Source organism: Candoia aspera, chromosome 2 (assembly GCF_035149785.1).
Source record: "Candoia aspera isolate rCanAsp1 chromosome 2, rCanAsp1.hap2, whole genome shotgun sequence".
Classification (NCBI taxonomy): Eukaryota; Metazoa; Chordata; class Lepidosauria; order Squamata; family Boidae; genus Candoia; species Candoia aspera.
In genome coordinates, this window is record NC_086154.1 from 111084903 (window position 1) to 111104377 (window position 19475).

At 41.3% G+C, this 19475-nt stretch overlaps 1 protein-coding gene across 1 annotated transcript; it reads left to right on the top strand.

Annotated features, from left to right (window-relative positions):
• The first annotated feature begins 7967 nt into the window (after positions 1-7967).
• Positions 7968-18965, top strand: LOC134490045 (CMRF35-like molecule 2). Its single transcript, XM_063292929.1, has 5 exons — positions 7968-8057; positions 10196-10512; positions 16618-16691; positions 17646-17942; positions 18377-18965. The coding sequence occupies exons 1-4, from the start codon at positions 8018-8020 to the stop codon at positions 17869-17871; spliced, it is 657 nt and encodes a 218-aa protein (XP_063148999.1). The 5' UTR covers positions 7968-8017; the 3' UTR covers positions 17872-17942; positions 18377-18965.
• The last annotated feature ends 510 nt before the right edge of the window (positions 18966-19475 follow it).

Below are 19475 nucleotides of genomic sequence, written 5' to 3' on the forward strand. Positions count from 1 at the left end.
GAAATTAGCACCCAATTTTTAAAAATCTGTGCTTACACAGACACATACACACAAATTAAAAGGTTTATTCTTCTTCATTTCCAGCACAGAAGTGCTAGTATTGAAGGAATCAAATGAACATTTTGAGAGTAAAATGGTCATCCCTGGATTAGTTTTCATTAACAGCAGAATTGCATTGGATGACCACGTGCATCTTGAGGTTATCAAACTCAAAACTCCTTCTGTTGTCCACCAGTATGTTCTTGCATTTTCTGCATCTCCTTTTTACCATCTAGTGGTTATTCAGATTTCTGTGGCCCTGATCTATCGATGAAGCCTTCAGATGATGCATGGGCTACTGAGCCACATATGATCTGACTGAAGTTGCAAAAGCCACACCAGCCTTGTTGCCCCTAGAAAAGTGACATTTCTAAAGGGATAGGGCTCTTCTCATATTCACTATCTGAAGGCACCTTTTTTTCAGGTTGCTGTATTTCAGTCCTCCAGATGTTGGAATAACAGCTCTAGCAGCCCTGGGCAGCCTCGCTGGTGGTGAAGAATGCTGGGAGCTGCGTCCAGCAGCATCCGAAGGGCCACTGGTTTCTCACTGTGGCATTATTACCTTTGCTCAACTGATTGCGTTTGACAGCCTGTTAAGAAATGTCTTTCTGATGGGATGCCTAACAGACCTTGGGAACACAGAGGAGGGAGCAAGACAGTTAAGGGAGGAAGCAGGGCTGTTTCAGAAGAGATCTTTGAGTCTGGGAAGAGAAGAAGCAAGAGAAGGAGACTCAGAGTAATTCCATCTTAATTGATTAATGTCAAGCTCTGCAAGGCTAGCAAGCACAAGAATCAAGAACCTTTTGGACTTCTGGAAAGATCTTTATTGCTAGTAGGGTAATGTAAAAGGATCTTGAAAGCCAACCAGAGTAATTCTCCAGCACAATGTATACCTAGCGTAATTAAGACTGATTTACTCTGAGCCTCTTTATCACACTTCTCCACCACCCTGGAGTCACGAATCTCTTCTGTAACGGCCCTGCCTCCTCCCTCAACTGTTACTTCCTCCCAGAAACTCTGTGGTCCCAGAGTATGTTAGGCATTCCATCAGGGCTGAAAGGCTGCACTCTGTAGGCAATGAACTACAGCTTGTAAGTGGAACATTACCCACTGTCTGAACTATGGAGCGTATCATATTAGTTAATTCATACTCCTTCTGTTTCCGCTCAAAGTTCGTCTGCAGATGCATACATTTATTTGGATACTTGATATCAGCAAAACAAAGACGATGTTGAAATGGTTACATCAGGACTGCAGAGATTCAGTGCTGCCTTTCCAGCAGCAGCCCCGTGATTCCAGCAGAACAGAATATTTGTTTTTCCAGAACAGTATATGCCAGTCTGTCCTAACCTGTGCCTTCCAGGAGGGTCGGGAATACAATTCCCAGTCCATATGGCTGGACTAGCAGAGTTGGCAGAGGGGGTGGGGAAGGGAGGTCAGATTGACAAAAACAGGTTTGCAGTGTTTTGCTGCAAGCCCCACCCCCTTTTTAGCCAGTCAGGATCTTGCACAGACATCCAAAAGGCTCACCTGCAGATGTTGCTGGCTTGGACACTGTAGTCTTAACACACCTGAAAACTACCAAGCTGGAAAAGATTGGAGTACACCCTTTAAGAAAAAGAATGGTTCTGTTTTAGCTGAATTCATCCGATGCATACAGAGATGTTTAAGTAGTTTTATAAATATACAAATAACTGAAGAGAAAGTAAATGCATGCACAGCGTTGTGCCTGGAGCATAATGAAATGTGTTAATTGTGTATCCAAAGACAAATGCATTCTAATAACTTTATTACAAGCTGTTATTGTGCTTCCTGCTGTTGGGGAGCTTTAATAAACCCGTGGGTACTTTTTCCTTTGGATTATTTACAGAGGCATTGATCCTCGGCGTCCCCTGCCAGCAAACACCTCTGTCTCTCCAAAGGGACTTGCTTCCATACCACACCTTAATTAAGGTTTGGATGAGCACCGCCTATGTCTGTATTATGCATGACTACAGACCTAAGCTTTTTTGAAAAGTCTTTCTTAATTCTCAGGTAGGCTCTCCATTCTCAGACGCCATTCCATATGCATGTGGAGCCTTTGCCCACTTGCACCAAACCATGCCCCAAACATGGAAGGCTGACTAGAAAATCTTCTTTCTGTCGTGCCTTCATCGTGTTGCCTTCATCTCGTCCCCAGCCCTTGAGGGAGCTAGCCGTAAGTCACCCTTAGCTGCACCAATGAAAGGTGGAAGGTCCCCTGTGCAAGCACTGAGTCATGTCTCACCCTTTGGGGGGACGCCACTTTCACAATGTTTTCTTGGCAGACTATAGAGCGGGGCGGCTTGCCAGTAAGTCACCCTTAGCTGTGCCCGTACCAACAGAGCATCCTCCCTTTTATTCAGACACACTCAAAAGGCAGCCTCAGGCTTCAAATATTTCAGTTTTGTCTCTTGAATGTTTAGAAGCTGAAACATTCTGTGTGTGCCTGTTAGTGTTCCTGAGAGCAAGAATCTAACATGAGCAATAACTGGTGAAGCAGGATTTATAACTATAAAAGAAAGGAGATTTATTTGCAGGTGGCCCTCATGTGATGACCACTCGTTCAGCAATCGTGTGAACTTACAACAGCGCCGAACAAGTGATACTTACAGCTGGTCCTCATACTTATGATGGTTGCAGTGTCCCTGTGGTCACATGACTGCCATTTGCAACTTTCACTGCCAGCTTCCAACAAGCCAAGGAAATGGGGAAGCTGGCAAGAGATAAAAATGGCAACCATGGACATCATCCCTTAGCAGCGGCACGGGATTCGCATGACAACAACAACTGGAAGTGCTGGAACTATTGTTGCTAAGCAGGGCAGTCACGTGACATCACACTTTACAACCGCATTGCTTAGCAGTAGAAATTCAGGTCCCAATTACCGTCATTAAATGAAGACTACCTGTACAGGTAATACATGATGCAGATAAGCAAAGCACAGCACCTCTTACCAGGAGAGGAGTCATAGAGCATGTGTGTCATGAGCACTGATGGTGAGCAGGAGGGGGCCCCTATCCAGGGGGGGAAATGCATGCGTAGTAGTGAGGAGTTGAGCAGCCATTCAAAGAGACACAAATCAGACCTGCCTTAACTTTTGGGGTTTATCTGTCTGGGCTTTTCCCACGCCTGTTCAGTTTGTTAGGATTTTCTGTCTAATGTAGCAATAGTAAAACACTAGAGACCTATTCCTCGTCTCAGCATTGTTCCTGACTGTTAGAACAATGTGCCTGGGAAGAAAGGCAGAAGGAAGTTACATAGATTAGTAATCTCTTAGACAAACAGGTGACACAAAGTCAATCCTTAACTCTCAATCTACACCCTACTGCCCCCATGTGGTCAGTAGGAGCTAAAGAGACTGTACCATTGAATTTGGACCTCTAACAGGAGGGAAGTCAGGTGACTACAGTGACTTAAACAGAGACAATAGAGGCAGACAGGGAATGAGGACAGCCAATTTTATGCAAGAGTAGTTTTCAAAATGCTTCTGGGGAGGAACAGAGGATGAGTTCAACTAGCCCCAGACGTGATGACGCAGCTAGCTCAAAGCCGAAAGGACGGCTAGCGGCCGACGGTGCTGTTGGTGAACGGCGAATCCGATGTTCTAAGGATCAACACACCATTGGAACCTGGAATGTAAGATCTATGAGCCAGGGCAAATTGGATGTGGTTATTGGTGAGATGTCAAGATTAAAGATAGACATTCTGGGTGTCAGTGAACTGAAATGGACTGGAATGGGCCACTTCACATCAATTGACCACCAGATCTACTACTGTGGACAAGAGGACCACAGAAGAAATGGAGTAGCCTTCATAATTAATAGTCAAGTGGCTAAAGCAGTGCTTGGATACAATCCAAAAAATGATAGAATGATCTCAATTCGAATTCAGGGCAAGCCATCTAACATCATAGTGATCCAAATATACGCCCCAACCACAGATGCTGAAGAAGCTGAAGTAGAGCGGTTCTGTGAGGATCTGCAGCACCTACTGGACAACACACCTAAAAGAGATGTTATTTTCATCACAGGAGACTGGAATGCTAAGGTAGGCAGTCAAATGACACCTGGAATTACAGGTAAGCATGGCCTGGGAAAACAAAACGAAGCAGGACATAGGCTGATAGAATTTTGCCAAGACAACTCACTCTGCATAACAAACACTCTCTTCCAACAACCTAAGAGATGGCTTTATACATGGACTTCACCAGATGGACAACACTGAAATCAGATTGACTACATCCTTTGCAGCCAAAGGTGGCGGACATCTATACAGTCGGTAAAAACAAGACCTGGAGCTGACTGTAGTTCAGATCACGAACTTCTTCTTGCACAATTTAGGATCAGACTCAAGATATTAGGAAAGACCCACAGATCAGCTAGATATGAGCTCACTAATATCCCTAAGGAATATGCAGTGGAGGTGAAGAATAGATTTAAGGGACTGGATGTAGTAGATAGGGTCCCGGAAGAACTATGGACAGAAGTTCACAACATTGTTCAGGAGGCAGCAACAATATACATCCCAAAGAGAGAGAAAACCAAGAAGGCAAAGTAGCTGTCTGCTGAGACACTAGAAGTAGCCCAAGAAAGAAGGAAAGCAAAAGGCAACAGTGATAGGGAGAGATATGCCCAATTAAATGCAAAATTCCAGAGGTTAGCCAGAAGAGATAAGGAATTATTTTTAAACAAGCAATGCACGGAAGTGGAAGAAGACAATGGAATAGGAAGGACAAGAGACCTCTTCCAGAAAATTAGAAACATTGGAGGTAAATTCCAGGCCAAAATGGGCATGATCAAAAACAAAGATGGCAAGGACCTAACAGAAGAAGAAGAGACCAAGAAACGGTGGCAAGAATAAACGGAAGACCTGTATAGGAAGGATAACAATATCGGGGATAGCTTTGACGGTGTGGTCAGTGAGCTAGAACCAGACATACTGAAGAGTGAAGTTGAAATGGCCTTAAGAAGCATTGCTAATAAAGCAGCAGGATGACGGCATCCCAGCTGAGCTGCTCAAAATCTTGCAAGATGATGCTGTCAAGGTAATGCATGCTATATGCCAGCAAGTTTGGAAAACACAAGAATGGCCATCAGTTTGGAAAAAATCAACTTATATCCCCATACCAAAAAAGGGAAACACTAAAGAATGTTCAAACTACCAAACAGTGGCACTCATTTCACATGCCAGTAAGGTAATGCTCAAGATCCTGCAAGGGAGACTTCAGCAATTCATGGAGTGAGAATTGCCAGATACACAAGCTGGATTTAGAAAAGGCAGAGGAACTAGGGACCAAATTGCCAATATCTGCTGGATAATGGAAAAAGCCAGGGAGTTTCAGAAAATCATCTATTTCTGTTTTATTGACTATTCTAAAGCCTTTGACTGTGTGAACCATAACAAATTGTGGCAAGTTCTTAGTGGTATGGGGATACCAAGTCATCTTGTATGCCTCCTGAAGAATCTGTATAACGACCAAGTAGCAACAGTAAGAACAGACCACAGAACAACGGACTGGTTTAAGATTGGGAAAGGAGTACGGCAGGGCTGTATACTCTCACCCTACCTATTCAACTTGTACGCAGAACACATCATGCGACATGCTGGGCTTGAGGAATCCAAGGCTGGGGTTAAAATCGCTGGAAGAAACATTAACAATCTCAGATATGCAGATGATACCACTTTGATGGCTGAAAGCGAAGAGGAACTGAGGAGCCTTATGATGAAGGTGAAAGAAGAAAGTGCAAAAGCTGGCTTGCAGCTAAACCTCAACAAAACCAAGGTTATGGCAACCAGCTTGATTGATAACTGGCAAATAGAGGGAGAAAATGTAGAAGCAGTGAAAGACTTTGTGTTTCTAGGTGTGAAGATTACTGCAGATGCTGACTGCAGTCAGGAAATCAGAAGACGTTTAATCCTTGGGAGAAGAGCAATGACAAATCTCGATAAAATAGTTAAGAGCAGAGACATCACACTGACAACAAAGGTCCACATAGTTAAAGCAATGATGTTCCCAGTAGTAGCATATGGCTGCGAGAGCTGGACATAAGGAAGGCTGAGAGAAGGAAGATCGATGCTTTTGAACTGTGGTGTTGGAGGAAAATTCTGAGAGTGCCTTGGACTGCAAGAAGATCAAACCAGTCCATCCTCCAGGAAATCAAGCCAGACTGCTCACTTGAGGGAATGATATTAAAGGCAAAACTGAAATACTTTGGCCACATAATGAGAAGACAGGACACCCTGGAGAAGATGCTGATGCTAGGGAGAGTGGAGGGCAAAAGGAAGAGGGGCCGACCAAGGGCAAGGTGGATGGATTATATTCTAGAGGTGACGGACTCGTCCCTGGGGGAGCTGGGGGTGTTGACGACTGACAGGAAGCTCTGGCGTGGGCTGGTCCATGAAGTCACGAAGAGTCGGAAGCGACTGAACGAGTAAACAACAAAGTTTTCTGCCATTCAAAGATGGGTGAATAGTGCTATGACTAGGTAATATGGAAAGGTATATAGGCATATGAGAGAATGTGAGAAGAGGAAAGGAACCACCAGCTTGCTCCTATTTCAAATCAAGCACAGCCGAGCCAGACAGACACCAGATCAGGTCTCCAACCCACCAGAGTCCAGTGATCAGATGAGGCTGGAGCTGCAAGGCCCTCATAAAGAGATGCCCATATTTGTATATGAAGGTCTGTCTTGTTTTAAAGAACAGACCAAGCCTAATACTGCAAAGGTTCATGCTCTCTCTGCTCTGCTACTCACCCACTTGTCACCTCACACATCTCTTTGCAGTTAAGAGCTCCTCTCCACCATTGTCACAAAAATTCATGCATGAATGTGCATTTGTATGGAAAAAATGTCCCTGATATATTTCCAGATTTCTGCATGACAGTCCAATTGCATCTCCCTGAAGCAATGCTCTTAGGAGCACTGACCCAAATAGTTCTCTGCTTTTATTTCCAGCACAGGCAGGCATTTGAATAACTTGCAGGAGGGTTGACAAGAGTCCCCCATCCCACGCTCATTTGAAGAAGCCTCCTTACCAAAGAGGGAGTGGGGAAAGGTCAAAGTCACGATCTTCGGGGGGTTGTGTATACACTCTTTGACTGATATTGAGTTGGACTTAGCAATAGCTGTCTGATGTGAGTAGCTGCTTTGAAGGTGTGGGAAGATTCCTCGGATCCTGAGATACAGCCAATATCACATCCAACGTTCACACAGCAACGACTCACAGAATGGCTAGTTTGGGAGAGGGAGGGAATGGCAAACTACACGATCAGGGGAGCAAGGATATGACATTAAGTACCTATAGAAATAAAAGTATGCTGAAGTTCACCTTGTTGGTGGAACCAGATATGCCTGTGATGACAAAAAACAAATCTGGCTACTTCCAACATGCACCTTGGAAAATTTATTCACTTTAAGACACATAAACCACATTGGTAGGGAATAGTGATGTGACAAGCATTGCTGTGATCTGCAAGAAAACAGTGAAGTACTATTCCCATTTTTCTGTCTTTACAAGTAGCTAGAAGTAGTGGCTAGAATCATTATAGCTCAAGAAATTACAGACTAAAGCTACTACCACAGTGAAGTGTTAGATGGGCCGAAACCTGGTGTTATCCATGTCTATGTTTGTAATAGGAAGGATCTAAGACCAGTGCATTCGTCAATAATTGTAAAATCTGGTACTTTTCTGTTCTGAGGATGAGTTTGCAGTGTCTACTTTACCAGTTTGCCAATCTGAGGATTAGTAATCATGTGTTTTCTTTTTAAAGATTGAGCAAGGTCTGACTTCTTCCTTTGGTGAAAAACTAGCTATTTCAACAGAATACCACAGACAGTTTAAAAAGCAAAAATCTCCAAGGTCTGTGGTTGAGATGCAAGTGAAACAAGATTCTGGAAACAATTTAGAGAGAGAAACTACATTTTTGTAAAAAAAAGAGCTTACTTGAACAAGAACAATGAAACTCTTCTATGGCTTGATTTGGACTTTATTCCATGGTGAGAACTATTGGAACTGGGGAATAGATTAGATTTGGGATCAGCTACCTCCAACTAAGATGCAAGCACTTTGGACAATTTAACCAGCGATGTGGCACACGGTCTCTCTCTGGGCCTTTTGGTGGATGAGATTGTGAAAGGAAGGCACAAATTCAAATATAGAGCATTAGAATCAAGGGACACCAGTTTATGCTTCAGCTGTAGAAAGATGCAATAGAGACATTGTTCAATGTGAGATAGATGCTTATCGGAAGCTTTTGGCTACAGTTACATCAAGGAATGCAGATCGGGCTGGGGAATGTTTTAGTCTACTGATCTGATAGCTGTTGGTTTCAGAAACCTTTGGAAAATTGGTCGGGTAAGCAATATACCAGATTTTTTTCTTGTTTAAAAAAGAATGCATAGCCATTTAAACAACATACCAAGTAGGTAATATAGATTCATTCTTTCCCAGACATTTTTTTTGTTGTGGGCCAAAGACAATCACTTTATTTCGAGCTAATGTTGATGTTTCATACCCATGCTTCAATTTGTGATATTTTCCTATACCATCCTTCGAATATTTGGCAACCTTTTTCAGCCTATTTCCTTTCATTCTGAGCCCCAAGCCTGATATCACCAGGGATATTTAAAAGGAAAAAAATCAGCCAAAAGCCTTGAAGAACTCTGTGCAATGGGACAGAGAAGAATATGAAAAGAAATCAAATCCTATGAAAATATTTGAACAAACTAAATCTGTTAGTTTAGTTCTATCTAAAGACTGTTAGAAGTAAAAGGAAGGAATATAAAGTTGGTTTATTTGATCAAGGTTAAAATAAGATATGTTGTTACTTCTAACTACCCTTTCTGGACTTTCTGATGAGAAAAGGACTGAAAAGATGATGTTTTATGGATTTGTTTATAGATAAGAGATGGGATATGGGATGAAAAGATAAATGTATGTAACTTTAGAGAGGGTGAAGAGTTACTAAATTTGTTTATACTTGTGATGAAGGTTGGAAGTCATTTCTTTACATATTTCTCTTCTTTTTCTTTATTATTTTCTCACATTTCTTTCTTCCCTTTTTCTTTTTTCTTTTTCCTTGCATTTTTTCCTTTCTATTTCCTTTTCTTTATTTTAGTTTGTATTAGATATTATTATTATTATAATCAAAATTCTTAATAAACATCAGCCAAAAGTTTCTATGGAAATGGATTTGTGAGATGAGACTGATCAAAGGAAGTCTCCCACAGTATGAAAGGCAATATTGAATATCAGCCTTTCTCTGGTGAAAAATCCATTCGTCTGAGATAAATGTATTAAAATGGGTAATGTGCTCACAGGAAAAACATACATTAATAAGCCTTCATTAGAGATAGTTATATAAAGAAGAAGAAGGACAAATTGTGTTCAGTTCCAACGTCAAAACAGAGGAGGGCTTAGAAGAGATGCCACTGGGGGTGGGATGGCAGGGACACACATTCTTGAATGCATCCTTCTTCCTTTCATTCCTCCTGTTTTCCAAGCTTTCTTTTCACCCTACATATTTTTCTCATTTTCTTCACCTGGCCCAATTTTCTCAGCAATGGGGCTGCCTGTGAAATTTCCTCCCAAAGGAACTTCATTCACCCTTGAAATAAGATGTTAATATTTATCCTGCTCAATCTTTGATTTGTTTTCATTTTTTCCTGCTTGCTGATTGCTATGCATCTTTTTCAATTGGATGCTAACATCTATGAGCATTGCTTGCTGAAAAGGGATTGCAGGCAGGCACTTTGTTCAAGGCTGTTGGACACACTGGGGAGGCTGAATCCAGTTTTGTTGACCACTGCATTTCAAATTGAGAGAAATCCATGATGGATCCCTCTTTAAGAAAAGTGATCATATAAATCAGCTTTGACTAACATGGTGTTCTTCACACATCTGGGACCAAATTCAATAGTTGACAAGCCTTCTCAACTTGGGGACAATGAGACCTGAAGATGAACACTTCTGAAGAGCATTAAGTTTAGGAAAGATGAGTAAATTATTTCCTCTTTTTCCAATTAATTTCATGCAGGGTATAGAGACTTAAGTGGAACTCTGGATGCACTGTATCTTTCTGGGGTCTGTTTTATTTTTATTTTTAGTAAAAGTAGTTGTTGTAACTATTTTTCAGTTTGCTGGATGCTGGAGCAGCCTAAATTAGTGATTTCACCTCCTGGTGGCTCAGTGACTGTCCACTGCAAATATAGAAGAGGTGATGAAGAAGCTGTGAAATACTGGTGCAAAGAAGAAGGGTTTAGATTCTGTTCTAGTAACCGCACCATCAGAACAACTGGGTCAGAGAGAGAGGTGAAGCAGAATGGAATGTCCATCAAAGACAACCATATACTTCATGAGTTCAGTGTGGTCATGGAGAACGTCACTCGCAACGATGCCGGGACTTACCTTTGTGGGGTGGAAAGGAGATATGATATCTGGCAGCCAGTGGAAGTAATCATTACTGCAGGTATCCTTTACTGTAGATGCTGTTTTAGGAAGAAAGTCACTGTGCATCCATAGGAAGACAGTACGCTGTGGTTTCTGTCTAACGCTAGAACAGTGTAGTTATTGGCTACTGGTTCTGCTTAGATTTTAGAGAACTGCGGCTTCCATTTTAAAAGACAGTACCCTTCCAGCCTCTTAAGTAGAAATAATAAGATGTGTAAACAGTGTCTCACGACACCCCAGACACAAGAAGAAACACTATGGCTTCTAGAAACTGCATTCAGGGGCATAGCTCCTTGCCCATCTGCATACTACAAAGCCTAAACGGCAGTCTTCTTGAAAAACAATTGGACTAGAATTTATAGACCAACACAGTTATCCTTCAAAAGCACCTCTTAGACAAAATGAAAGACTGGGTCCAATTGCCAAGCTCCTGTTAGCTGCCGTCTCAACCCACTGTCCAGAGCAGCTGCATAAATGTACTTGCCTAGCACGGCTTGCCTTCCTGCCAGCTGTCCACTAGTGAAGGGACCACCGGCGTTCTCCCTGCAGGCATCTGCCACAGCAACCACCCAGTGCACTGACTTGAGGGTCCCCAAATGTTCTTGGAGCCGCTCTATCCCTAACTTATAGCTGAAGAGCTTTTATATGCTCAAGCACAGGTGATTCCTCTCTGCATTCTCTGCAGTACGTGCTCTATTTCCTCACGCAAGACTTGCTTTCATAGCAACGAGAGGCAAGGTTTTTGTTCTAGCAATTTTGTGGAGAGAATTAATTATTTCATTGGATGTTTTCGCTCTTTCAAGTGGGACAGTTGAATAGTAATTCATAATATAATATACATAGATATTTCAAATTAGTAGAGCCATTGGCTGGGAATTTTGGAAGGTGCAGCCTAACTTATCTAGGTACACAGTACGATACTTGAGTGATTTTCATAGGTTTGGCCCTAGACAGGGAGTGCATCATAGATGAATTCATAGATCGCTGTGTCCAATATTTCCTAAACTGCATGTTGCAAACGGCAGTCATTATTATTATCATAATCTTCGAGACAATCTAGGCCCAGTTTGACACCTCCTTTTAATAACTGCAGAAATCGGGAAATGTGAATGCTTTCATTTTTATCTCCTACATTAGAATTTGACAAAATGTGTTATTCTCTACAGATGGTGCTTCCACATCTACATCTAGAAATGAAGAATATAGAACTGAAGAACCCAGTGAATCTCCATTAATTCCTGAAAGGTATTCTAATGACTTACTTCTATTTGACATTCCAAGGAAAATTCCAGACACAATCTACCAGTGGATACTTCCTAAGTAAAACAGAATGCCAAATTATACTGCAGTTTAGCAGCAATCTGATTACCTCTGGACAACCTGGCCATATGACTAATAGCAAAGATGTGGAAATTCAGAATACATGAGAGGCACCTGCCAATTTCCCCCTAGCTGCATGCCAGAGATCACAATCTGCACATCTCCTCTGTTCCTCCCATTCGACCAAAAGATGATACTTCACGCATTTGTTTATTGGTTTGCTGAATCTATAAATTGCACTCTCCACCTGAGGCACCCAGCAGCTGATGCACAAGAAAATATACCAGGAAATATGTCAGTTAAAATATCTCATAAAACCAAGAAACTCTGAAGTATATCATAAAATACAAGAACTCTATTACAATCCGGGAGCAATAAAACACCATTCAGCACAGAACACATGCCTAAGCTGCATTAGGAAAAAGCCACTTTCTGGCAGGGGTCCCACAGCTGGTATGTTCTGCTGAAAGGATTCTTGCTCCAGTACCTACCAACATCACATCTCTGGATGGTGGAGCATAAACCACAGACCCCATTCACTCTCCTAGCCCACTTGAAGGTGATGGAAGCTATCCACTGTCTATCACTGATTGTTTTTCAGATGCCTCTCTGATTTCACTTTCCATCTGAACATCAGCCCAAGTTCCTTGCTGGGTTGGAAGAGTGTGATAGAATATCCCCATAGCATGTCATTTGGGGATTGAACATCCCACGGTAATTCTGTGGATGGGTTTGCTCCATTTTTACAGGGATTTTATATCTTCTTTGATATCCAGGACAAAACTACTCTCCATATGCTCCTCTATAACACTCGTATCCCAAAATCATTCTATAACTTAATTATCTCTATTGTAGTAGATTTTTGTAATGCTTCCTGTTTTTTCTAGCATCAAGCTCCACAACTCCCCCATTTTGGCTCAGAGGTTCCTGGCATTTACAAATCAACACTGTACAGAGTCTCCCATCTTGATTTTTCTCTGTTAGGCACATTCCCTTTGTGGCCTTTTGCATTCACTTCATATTATTTATTATTTATTGATTAGAATGTATGTATGTATGTGTATGTATATGTGTATGTGTGCATGTGCATGTGTGCGTGTACACGTTTGTGTGTATATACAGTGTGTGTGTGTATGTATGTGTATATATATATATATATATATACACACACATACATACAGTATATCTTATTCACAATACTCAGGACAGTTCACAGTCCATACATACAAATAAAACAGCACCATTCACCCCCATAAAATTCTAAAATGCTTCTTAATTACATTCTAATCAAACACAAAAAATAAACACTGAAATTTAAAAAATTAAATTAAAAATCATCACAAGAAATCTAGCTACAACTGCCCAACAAATATCCACTTAGGTCCTAAACACCCAGTAGAACAAAGCGTTTTCACCATATTCCTAAAAATTAATAGGGTACAGTCTATCTGGACCTCTGGTGGCAAGCTATTTTATAACAGTCACTAAGACAGCCTGTCTCCAGGTTCTCCCCCACCCCACCCCTTGTGGATGGATCTGAAGCATCTCCTTCCTAGTTGAATACACAGGACAGATTTCCGTTTGAAGAAGAGGGTACCGTAAGTAACTAAGAGTTAAAACTTGTTAACTTTCTAAGTTAACACCAGCACTTTGAATAATATTTGGAAACCTATTTGCAGGTAATGCAGCCCCCACAGAACAAGTGTCACCCTGCTGAAACAGCTCTCAGATGTCAGAATGAGGGCAGCTGCATTTTGCACCAGCTGAAGCTTCTAGATACTGTAGTTTTCACAGGCAGCTCCAAACAGAATGCATTGCAGTAGTCCAACCTCAAGGTGATGAGGACATCACTAAGGCCTCCTGATCCAGAAAGGGCCACAAGTGGCACAGCAGTGACGCTGGGCAAAAGATCCCCTGGCCATAGCATCTACCTGCTCATCAAACAGGAGTCATGAGTCCAGGGAACCCCCAGTTGTGGACCTGCTCTTTCAGGGAGAGTGCAACTTCATCCAGAGCCAACATAGGAAAGTACATGGAGCCTGATGATTTCTGGACTAACACTATCTCCATCTTGCAAGGGTTCACTTTTAACTTGTTTTGCCCATCCCTCACAGCCTTCAAACATTGGGTGAAGACCTCCAGAGCATCTCCAACGTGGCTTGGGATATCGATCTATAACAACTGGGTATCAGCAACATACTGATGTTATGATATGAGAGCCAGTTTGGTCTGGTGGTGAAGGCAACAGGCTAGAAACCAGGAGACTGTGAGTTCTAGTCCCGCCTTAGGCATGAAAGCCAGCTGGGCGACCTTGGGCCAGTCATCCTCTCTCAGCCCAACTCGATGCAATGTAGACTAGCCTCTTCATGGTGCACCCCAGGCAATGTGACTTGTCACGGCTAAATAGTCTACACATCTGGCTGCTGGACCTCACAAGGATTTCCCAGCAAGAAGAAGCAGCATGAACACCGAACTGCTATGCCATATGATTAAAAAAAAAAGCAACATACTAGTGATACCTCACCCCAAACCGATGGAGTGGATATTTAGATGAAACTGTCTTCCAGCAGTTTCATCTAAATATTAAATAGCATGGAATAAAAGCTGAGCCTTGTGGAGCTCCACAAAAGAGTGGCCAGAGGCTTGAATGCTCTTCCCTCTTCATTACTGGTTTGGACTCCAGTATTTTGGAAAGTGTACACGGGTACTTCCCCTCGAAAACTGAGAAAAGTCCACCACCAATCTACATTTTTCAGTATCTCTAGTATTTTTGTTAACAAGAAAACACTTACCAGTGCAGCGCTTAGGTATGCGAGTCCGCACTGAGATGTATTGCTTGACACCTTGGTGGCTATTTTCTGCACACTTTGTGTTGTTTTGTTTATGATTCTCTTGATCAAAGGAGTCTGTATTTCTGGAGGTAATTGAGTCTCTGGTTTTGAGGATTCCTCTGAGATTTCCTTCTGTTGTGGTTTGTTGGGATATTGAATCTTGATTGGAGTTGATATAGAATGATTTTGGGAATCTGTCCAGACATGTTTGGTTTCTGTCTTTTGATAGGTCCCATTTGATATGACGTCGATTGCTTTGAGGGCATTGGTCTTCTCGGTGGGAGGAGGAGGTGACAGAATCTGTCTTGTTATTCCACTTGTAGTAGTTCTGTTTTCTGGAGGAATGACCCAAGTAGAGTTCACGCCCTGAAGGATCAAATCTTGTACCATATTTCTTCCTTGAGGACCCATACATGCTAGCCAATTGTGGTATTCCTTTGGATTCATATTTAAACGAAAGGCTAGTTCGGTTCTGTCCCAGTCTGTCGGTCCTCCTGTCCTGGGATTGCAACCTACTATTTCTATAATTTCTCCTGGTTGCAATACAGATGTCGGAACCATTGGTGTAGTCCATTTGTTTGTTGTAGCACAATTTTCCTTCCTCCAATCGGTTTGAAGGCAAGTCTGTCTTAATCGTTGATCTGAAGAAGTCTTTTGATGCCATCCATGTAGGACGTAGGCCTTGGCTAGGAATTGTTTTTCCACTGGAAACATTTTCTCTGCATCCTTGATGTCTTTTTGAGAAAAAGTTTCTCTGTTTCCTTGTTTGGGTGGCCTTAGTTTCTGATAAATTCTGTCTATTAAGCTCATTGCTCCTTGAGCTCGATAATCGGCTTCCTTGTCGCAGTATATGGTTTACTTCCCAAGGGTGATGTCATGAGTAAGGATGGCGAGCAGGGGGCTCCCACCCAGACTGTCAAGCGCATGCGTAGCACTGAGGAACTGTTCAGCCATTCAAAGAGACACAGATCGGGACCGCCTTAACCCTTGGGGTTTATATGGCTGGGTTTTTCCCACGCTTCCTCAGTTTGTTAGGATTCTTGTTAAGTACTAGTAATAAATATTAGAGACCAAGTCATTGTCTCAGTGTGTTTCCTGGTAGTCAGGACAGGTAAGCATGATTATCAATGTAAGAAAAAACATGATTACTTTCTCTGTGGTAAAGAACTCCTGATTTATATAATCTAGCAAGGTACTCAGTAACTTTAGTTTTATGAGAGGAATAATAATCAGGATATTTATTGGTCACTCCTTGAAGGAGGGGTTTATATTTAACCCTGTGTGGCCAGAATCGAGCCGGGTAAATATATTTCCATATCCTATGTGGCAATTCCTCTTTAATATCAGGCAGTAAATGAATATTTTGGTGATTAGGAATGATCCATTCAGGGTTATAAGGAGCTTCATGATTCTGATATAACCCTGCCAAAGAACCCAAAGAATGTCTAGTTCTTTGGGGGAGGACTTTTGGATTTGGATTTGGACTTCCTCCTAGGAGAGGGTGATCGCCTTGATTTAGTAATGTAAAGCGTCTTTTTGTAAGAAGAACCGGGTCTTCTTCTAGCACCTCTTCTAGGGCCTTCACCAAAACTGGTCCTGGTTTGGTTGACTGCTCTTATAGGGTCAAAAAATTCTTCAATAACAGGGACATTTGAACCCCTGTATTTAGCTGGAGTACCTAGCCATTTCCTAAGTTTTGTAATATATTCTAATACAGGTCTTTCTCCCCAAACAATGATCTTTACATGAAGCCAGAGTTCTTTAGCTAATAATTTTACTCGTTTAGCTAAAGATTCGCCTACATGTCTAAATTGAAAGGCTGGATATAACATTTCTGGCAGAGCATATAAAGATGTTTGAGCATCATCTATTATCCTTCGATAATGATTTTCAACACAATTAAAAGAAAAATTGAATAATTCTTCTTGAATGGGTCTTTTCCCAAAATGATCTTCAGTATTTAAAGCTTCTGGCCAGTAAGACCATTCCGGCCAGTCTCGTAGTGCAGGAGATCTACCAGACACACTTAAGGTGGGTTCTGGAGCAAGTAGACCCGCAATAAATGGGCTAGGTGATAATGATGGTGGTGAAGGAGAAGGAGACGGTGTATTAGGTGTATTAGCAGCAAAGGCTAAATTTTTCATATGTATAGTAGCTGTCTCAGCTAAAGATACTAAAGGTATTAAATCAAAAACTTCCTTATATACATCAGTAGCTCTTCTTAAATGATATTTGGGGTAAGAAGCCTCATCAGCTACAACCATCCGATCATGAAGAACATCCCAAGTATATTGTAAAGTTTGAATAATAGGCGGAAAGAAATCATCCGGCAAATGTTGTATTGTTTCTATTGCTAAGTCATATCTAGCTTTATTCATTGTTTTACAAGCAGAGAAAGAAATCAAATACAGTTACATAATCATAATCATACTCACAAATTGCACAGATAAGAATCAACAGCAGGCTCTTATATGAGATGTAAAGAATACAATTTGTCCATATGCTTCTCGAAGAGAGGTGTGTAAACTTAATGCAAAGGTGGTACCCATTGCTTCTTATAGAGAGGTGTGTAGGTGTGGTCAAAGAGCCGAGACCAATCAGGTGATGACGCGCGAGATGGAGCATCAGCAATGTTATCAGAAGATGCCACGTAGTACAAACGTGTATGTTGTAAGACTTCAGAGGCCAAGATCATCAAATGAAAAGGCAATGAACTAAAATTCTTTTGTAATACAAACATTGAATCTGTTTCTCTAGATTTAGGATTAAAGATTAATACAGCTATTAAAACAATAAGTAATTCTTTAACATGTATAGGATAATCATTTCTCCAATATAATGTGTCAAAGGTCATGGTGGGAAAGTTCACCCAAGCAGCAGAATTTAAGCATTTTGGAAGTATGGGTCCTCATCCATTCTTTTTGTAATCTATAATTATACTAAAAGATCAATATAAATTAAAAGTGAAATAAGTGAATGGCTAAGTTATATGCATTTTACTTGTCATAATGGAGATCAATTTAAAACAGCATGGTGGAACATTTCTCTGTTTAGAAATCAGCCCAGCAGCCTTGATTCTCAAATCCTGGTCTTCTTGAAAATACCCATCTTTCTAACTATGCTAGCTGCTATAGTTTGGGTGCATATATGGTACAGGAGAGGAAAACGCTCCAGTGCCCAGATTCCAGAGAGTGAAGGAGCAAAAGGATAACCAAGGACTTCATTTCCCTCAATTGCATCATTAACTCCCAGATTTCCAGGTACGTCAGGACAAAATAAGTGGTTTGTTTGCAGATCAGAGAGATGCCTATTGTGCCTCTCCAGCACTGAGATCCAATTTTGTGTGAGAGAGCTTACCTACTGCCAACCATGCGTGTCTTTTATAGTCTTTTGTGAAATCTTTTGTATTGACCTATAAAAATGTATCAAGCTACCTAGAATGTTTACTGCCTCCAAACTGTCAAACTCTGTCTGACTCTGACATTATTTCCCACATAATAATTATCCATACTCAAAAAACACAGTATCATTAATAGCCCAAGCATTCATAATCATTTATACTATTACAGACTTTTTTCATGATCAGAGATTGCTCTTGAGATGAAGATCATACAAATATCAAGATAATAAGAACTGAAGACAATTGTTCAAGTATTATTGCTTTAATAAATACCATTTTTGTTGCTTTCTGATAGCTGCCTCTTTCTCACTCAGAGCAGATGAAGAACCTGACCTTCTGATTTCACACCCAGGAGATTCATGAGTGCTCTAACTAATGATGGCTGTATCCAGCCTCTTCCTGACTACCTTAAGAAAGAGCAGGAGAGAAGAGGAAAAGCTTTTGGTTCATTTACATCATTCAAATGGTAAATCAGCACTGAAAGTCAGATCAGTTAAACAGGAATCAGAGAAAATGCATAGCAGAGGTTGAAACATTCATCCTTCCTTGCCAAAGGACTCCTTTACCCTTGCTTGTTTCCCTCTTTCATCTGCTGAGCTCATCTTCCATGGTCTGCAGCTGCAGTGCCCTTCATCTATTGATTGCTGGTGTCACAAGCTATGATGTACTTTACTGGGGCAGTAAGAATATCCACACACAAATGCATACTTCTTTCTTTTCCACAAAAGTGCCAGTAGGTTTGAAATCATATACTACTATTTGTATTTTACCACATCAACGCTATCCTAGAATGGTTGAGGGCTTCTGGTGGTCCTTCCTAAATGTGTCGTGGTGTTCTTCTGTAAGTTGTAGGCACTGGGGAAAAACAGCCCTCCCCCCACGCCCATATGTCATTTTTGGATTAAACCAGGTCAGATAATAATCCTAGCATGGTTCACATGACTATTTGTCTAATGTATTCTGATCTCAGCTCTAAGCAATAAAATGTTATTCACGGTTAAGTTTTTCTTGCTGTAAAGTGCACAAGGAAATAAAAAGGGAATCTTCTGGATTCATTTAAGCATTAACTGTATTAAATAAAATGGGCAGTAATTCTAAAAGTAGAGTTTAGCTTTTAGTAGAAGCTGAAGTGTGGGCAACTGAAACCATGTAATTACATGCTATATTCCTGGCCTGTGGAATGGGCCAAATCAGAGTATCCCAAATCAATAAACACATGGTATATTACACCCATGTAATCTATGCTTCTATCAGAGATTAGGAACTTTGGCCTTCTAGACATTTAAACTACAATTCCCAGCACCCAGCACCATTAGCCATTTAGCTGGGGATGCTGGAAATTATAGTTAAGTAGATGTATTACAAAGGGTGCCACATTCTCAATATACTTATTTAACCTCTAAGGTCTTTCAGCA

Coding starts and splice junctions, on each gene's coding strand:
- LOC134490045 (XM_063292929.1), top strand. CDS start 8,018: ATGAAACTCTTCTATGGCTTGATTTGGACTTTATTCCATG. Junction 8,058..10,195: donor GATTTGGACTTTATTCCATG/GTGAGAACTATT, acceptor ACTATTTTTCAG/TTTGCTGGATGCTGGAGCAG. Junction 16,692..17,645: donor ATCTACCAGACACACTTAAG/GTGGGTTCTGGA, acceptor TGAATGGCTAAG/TTATATGCATTTTACTTGTC.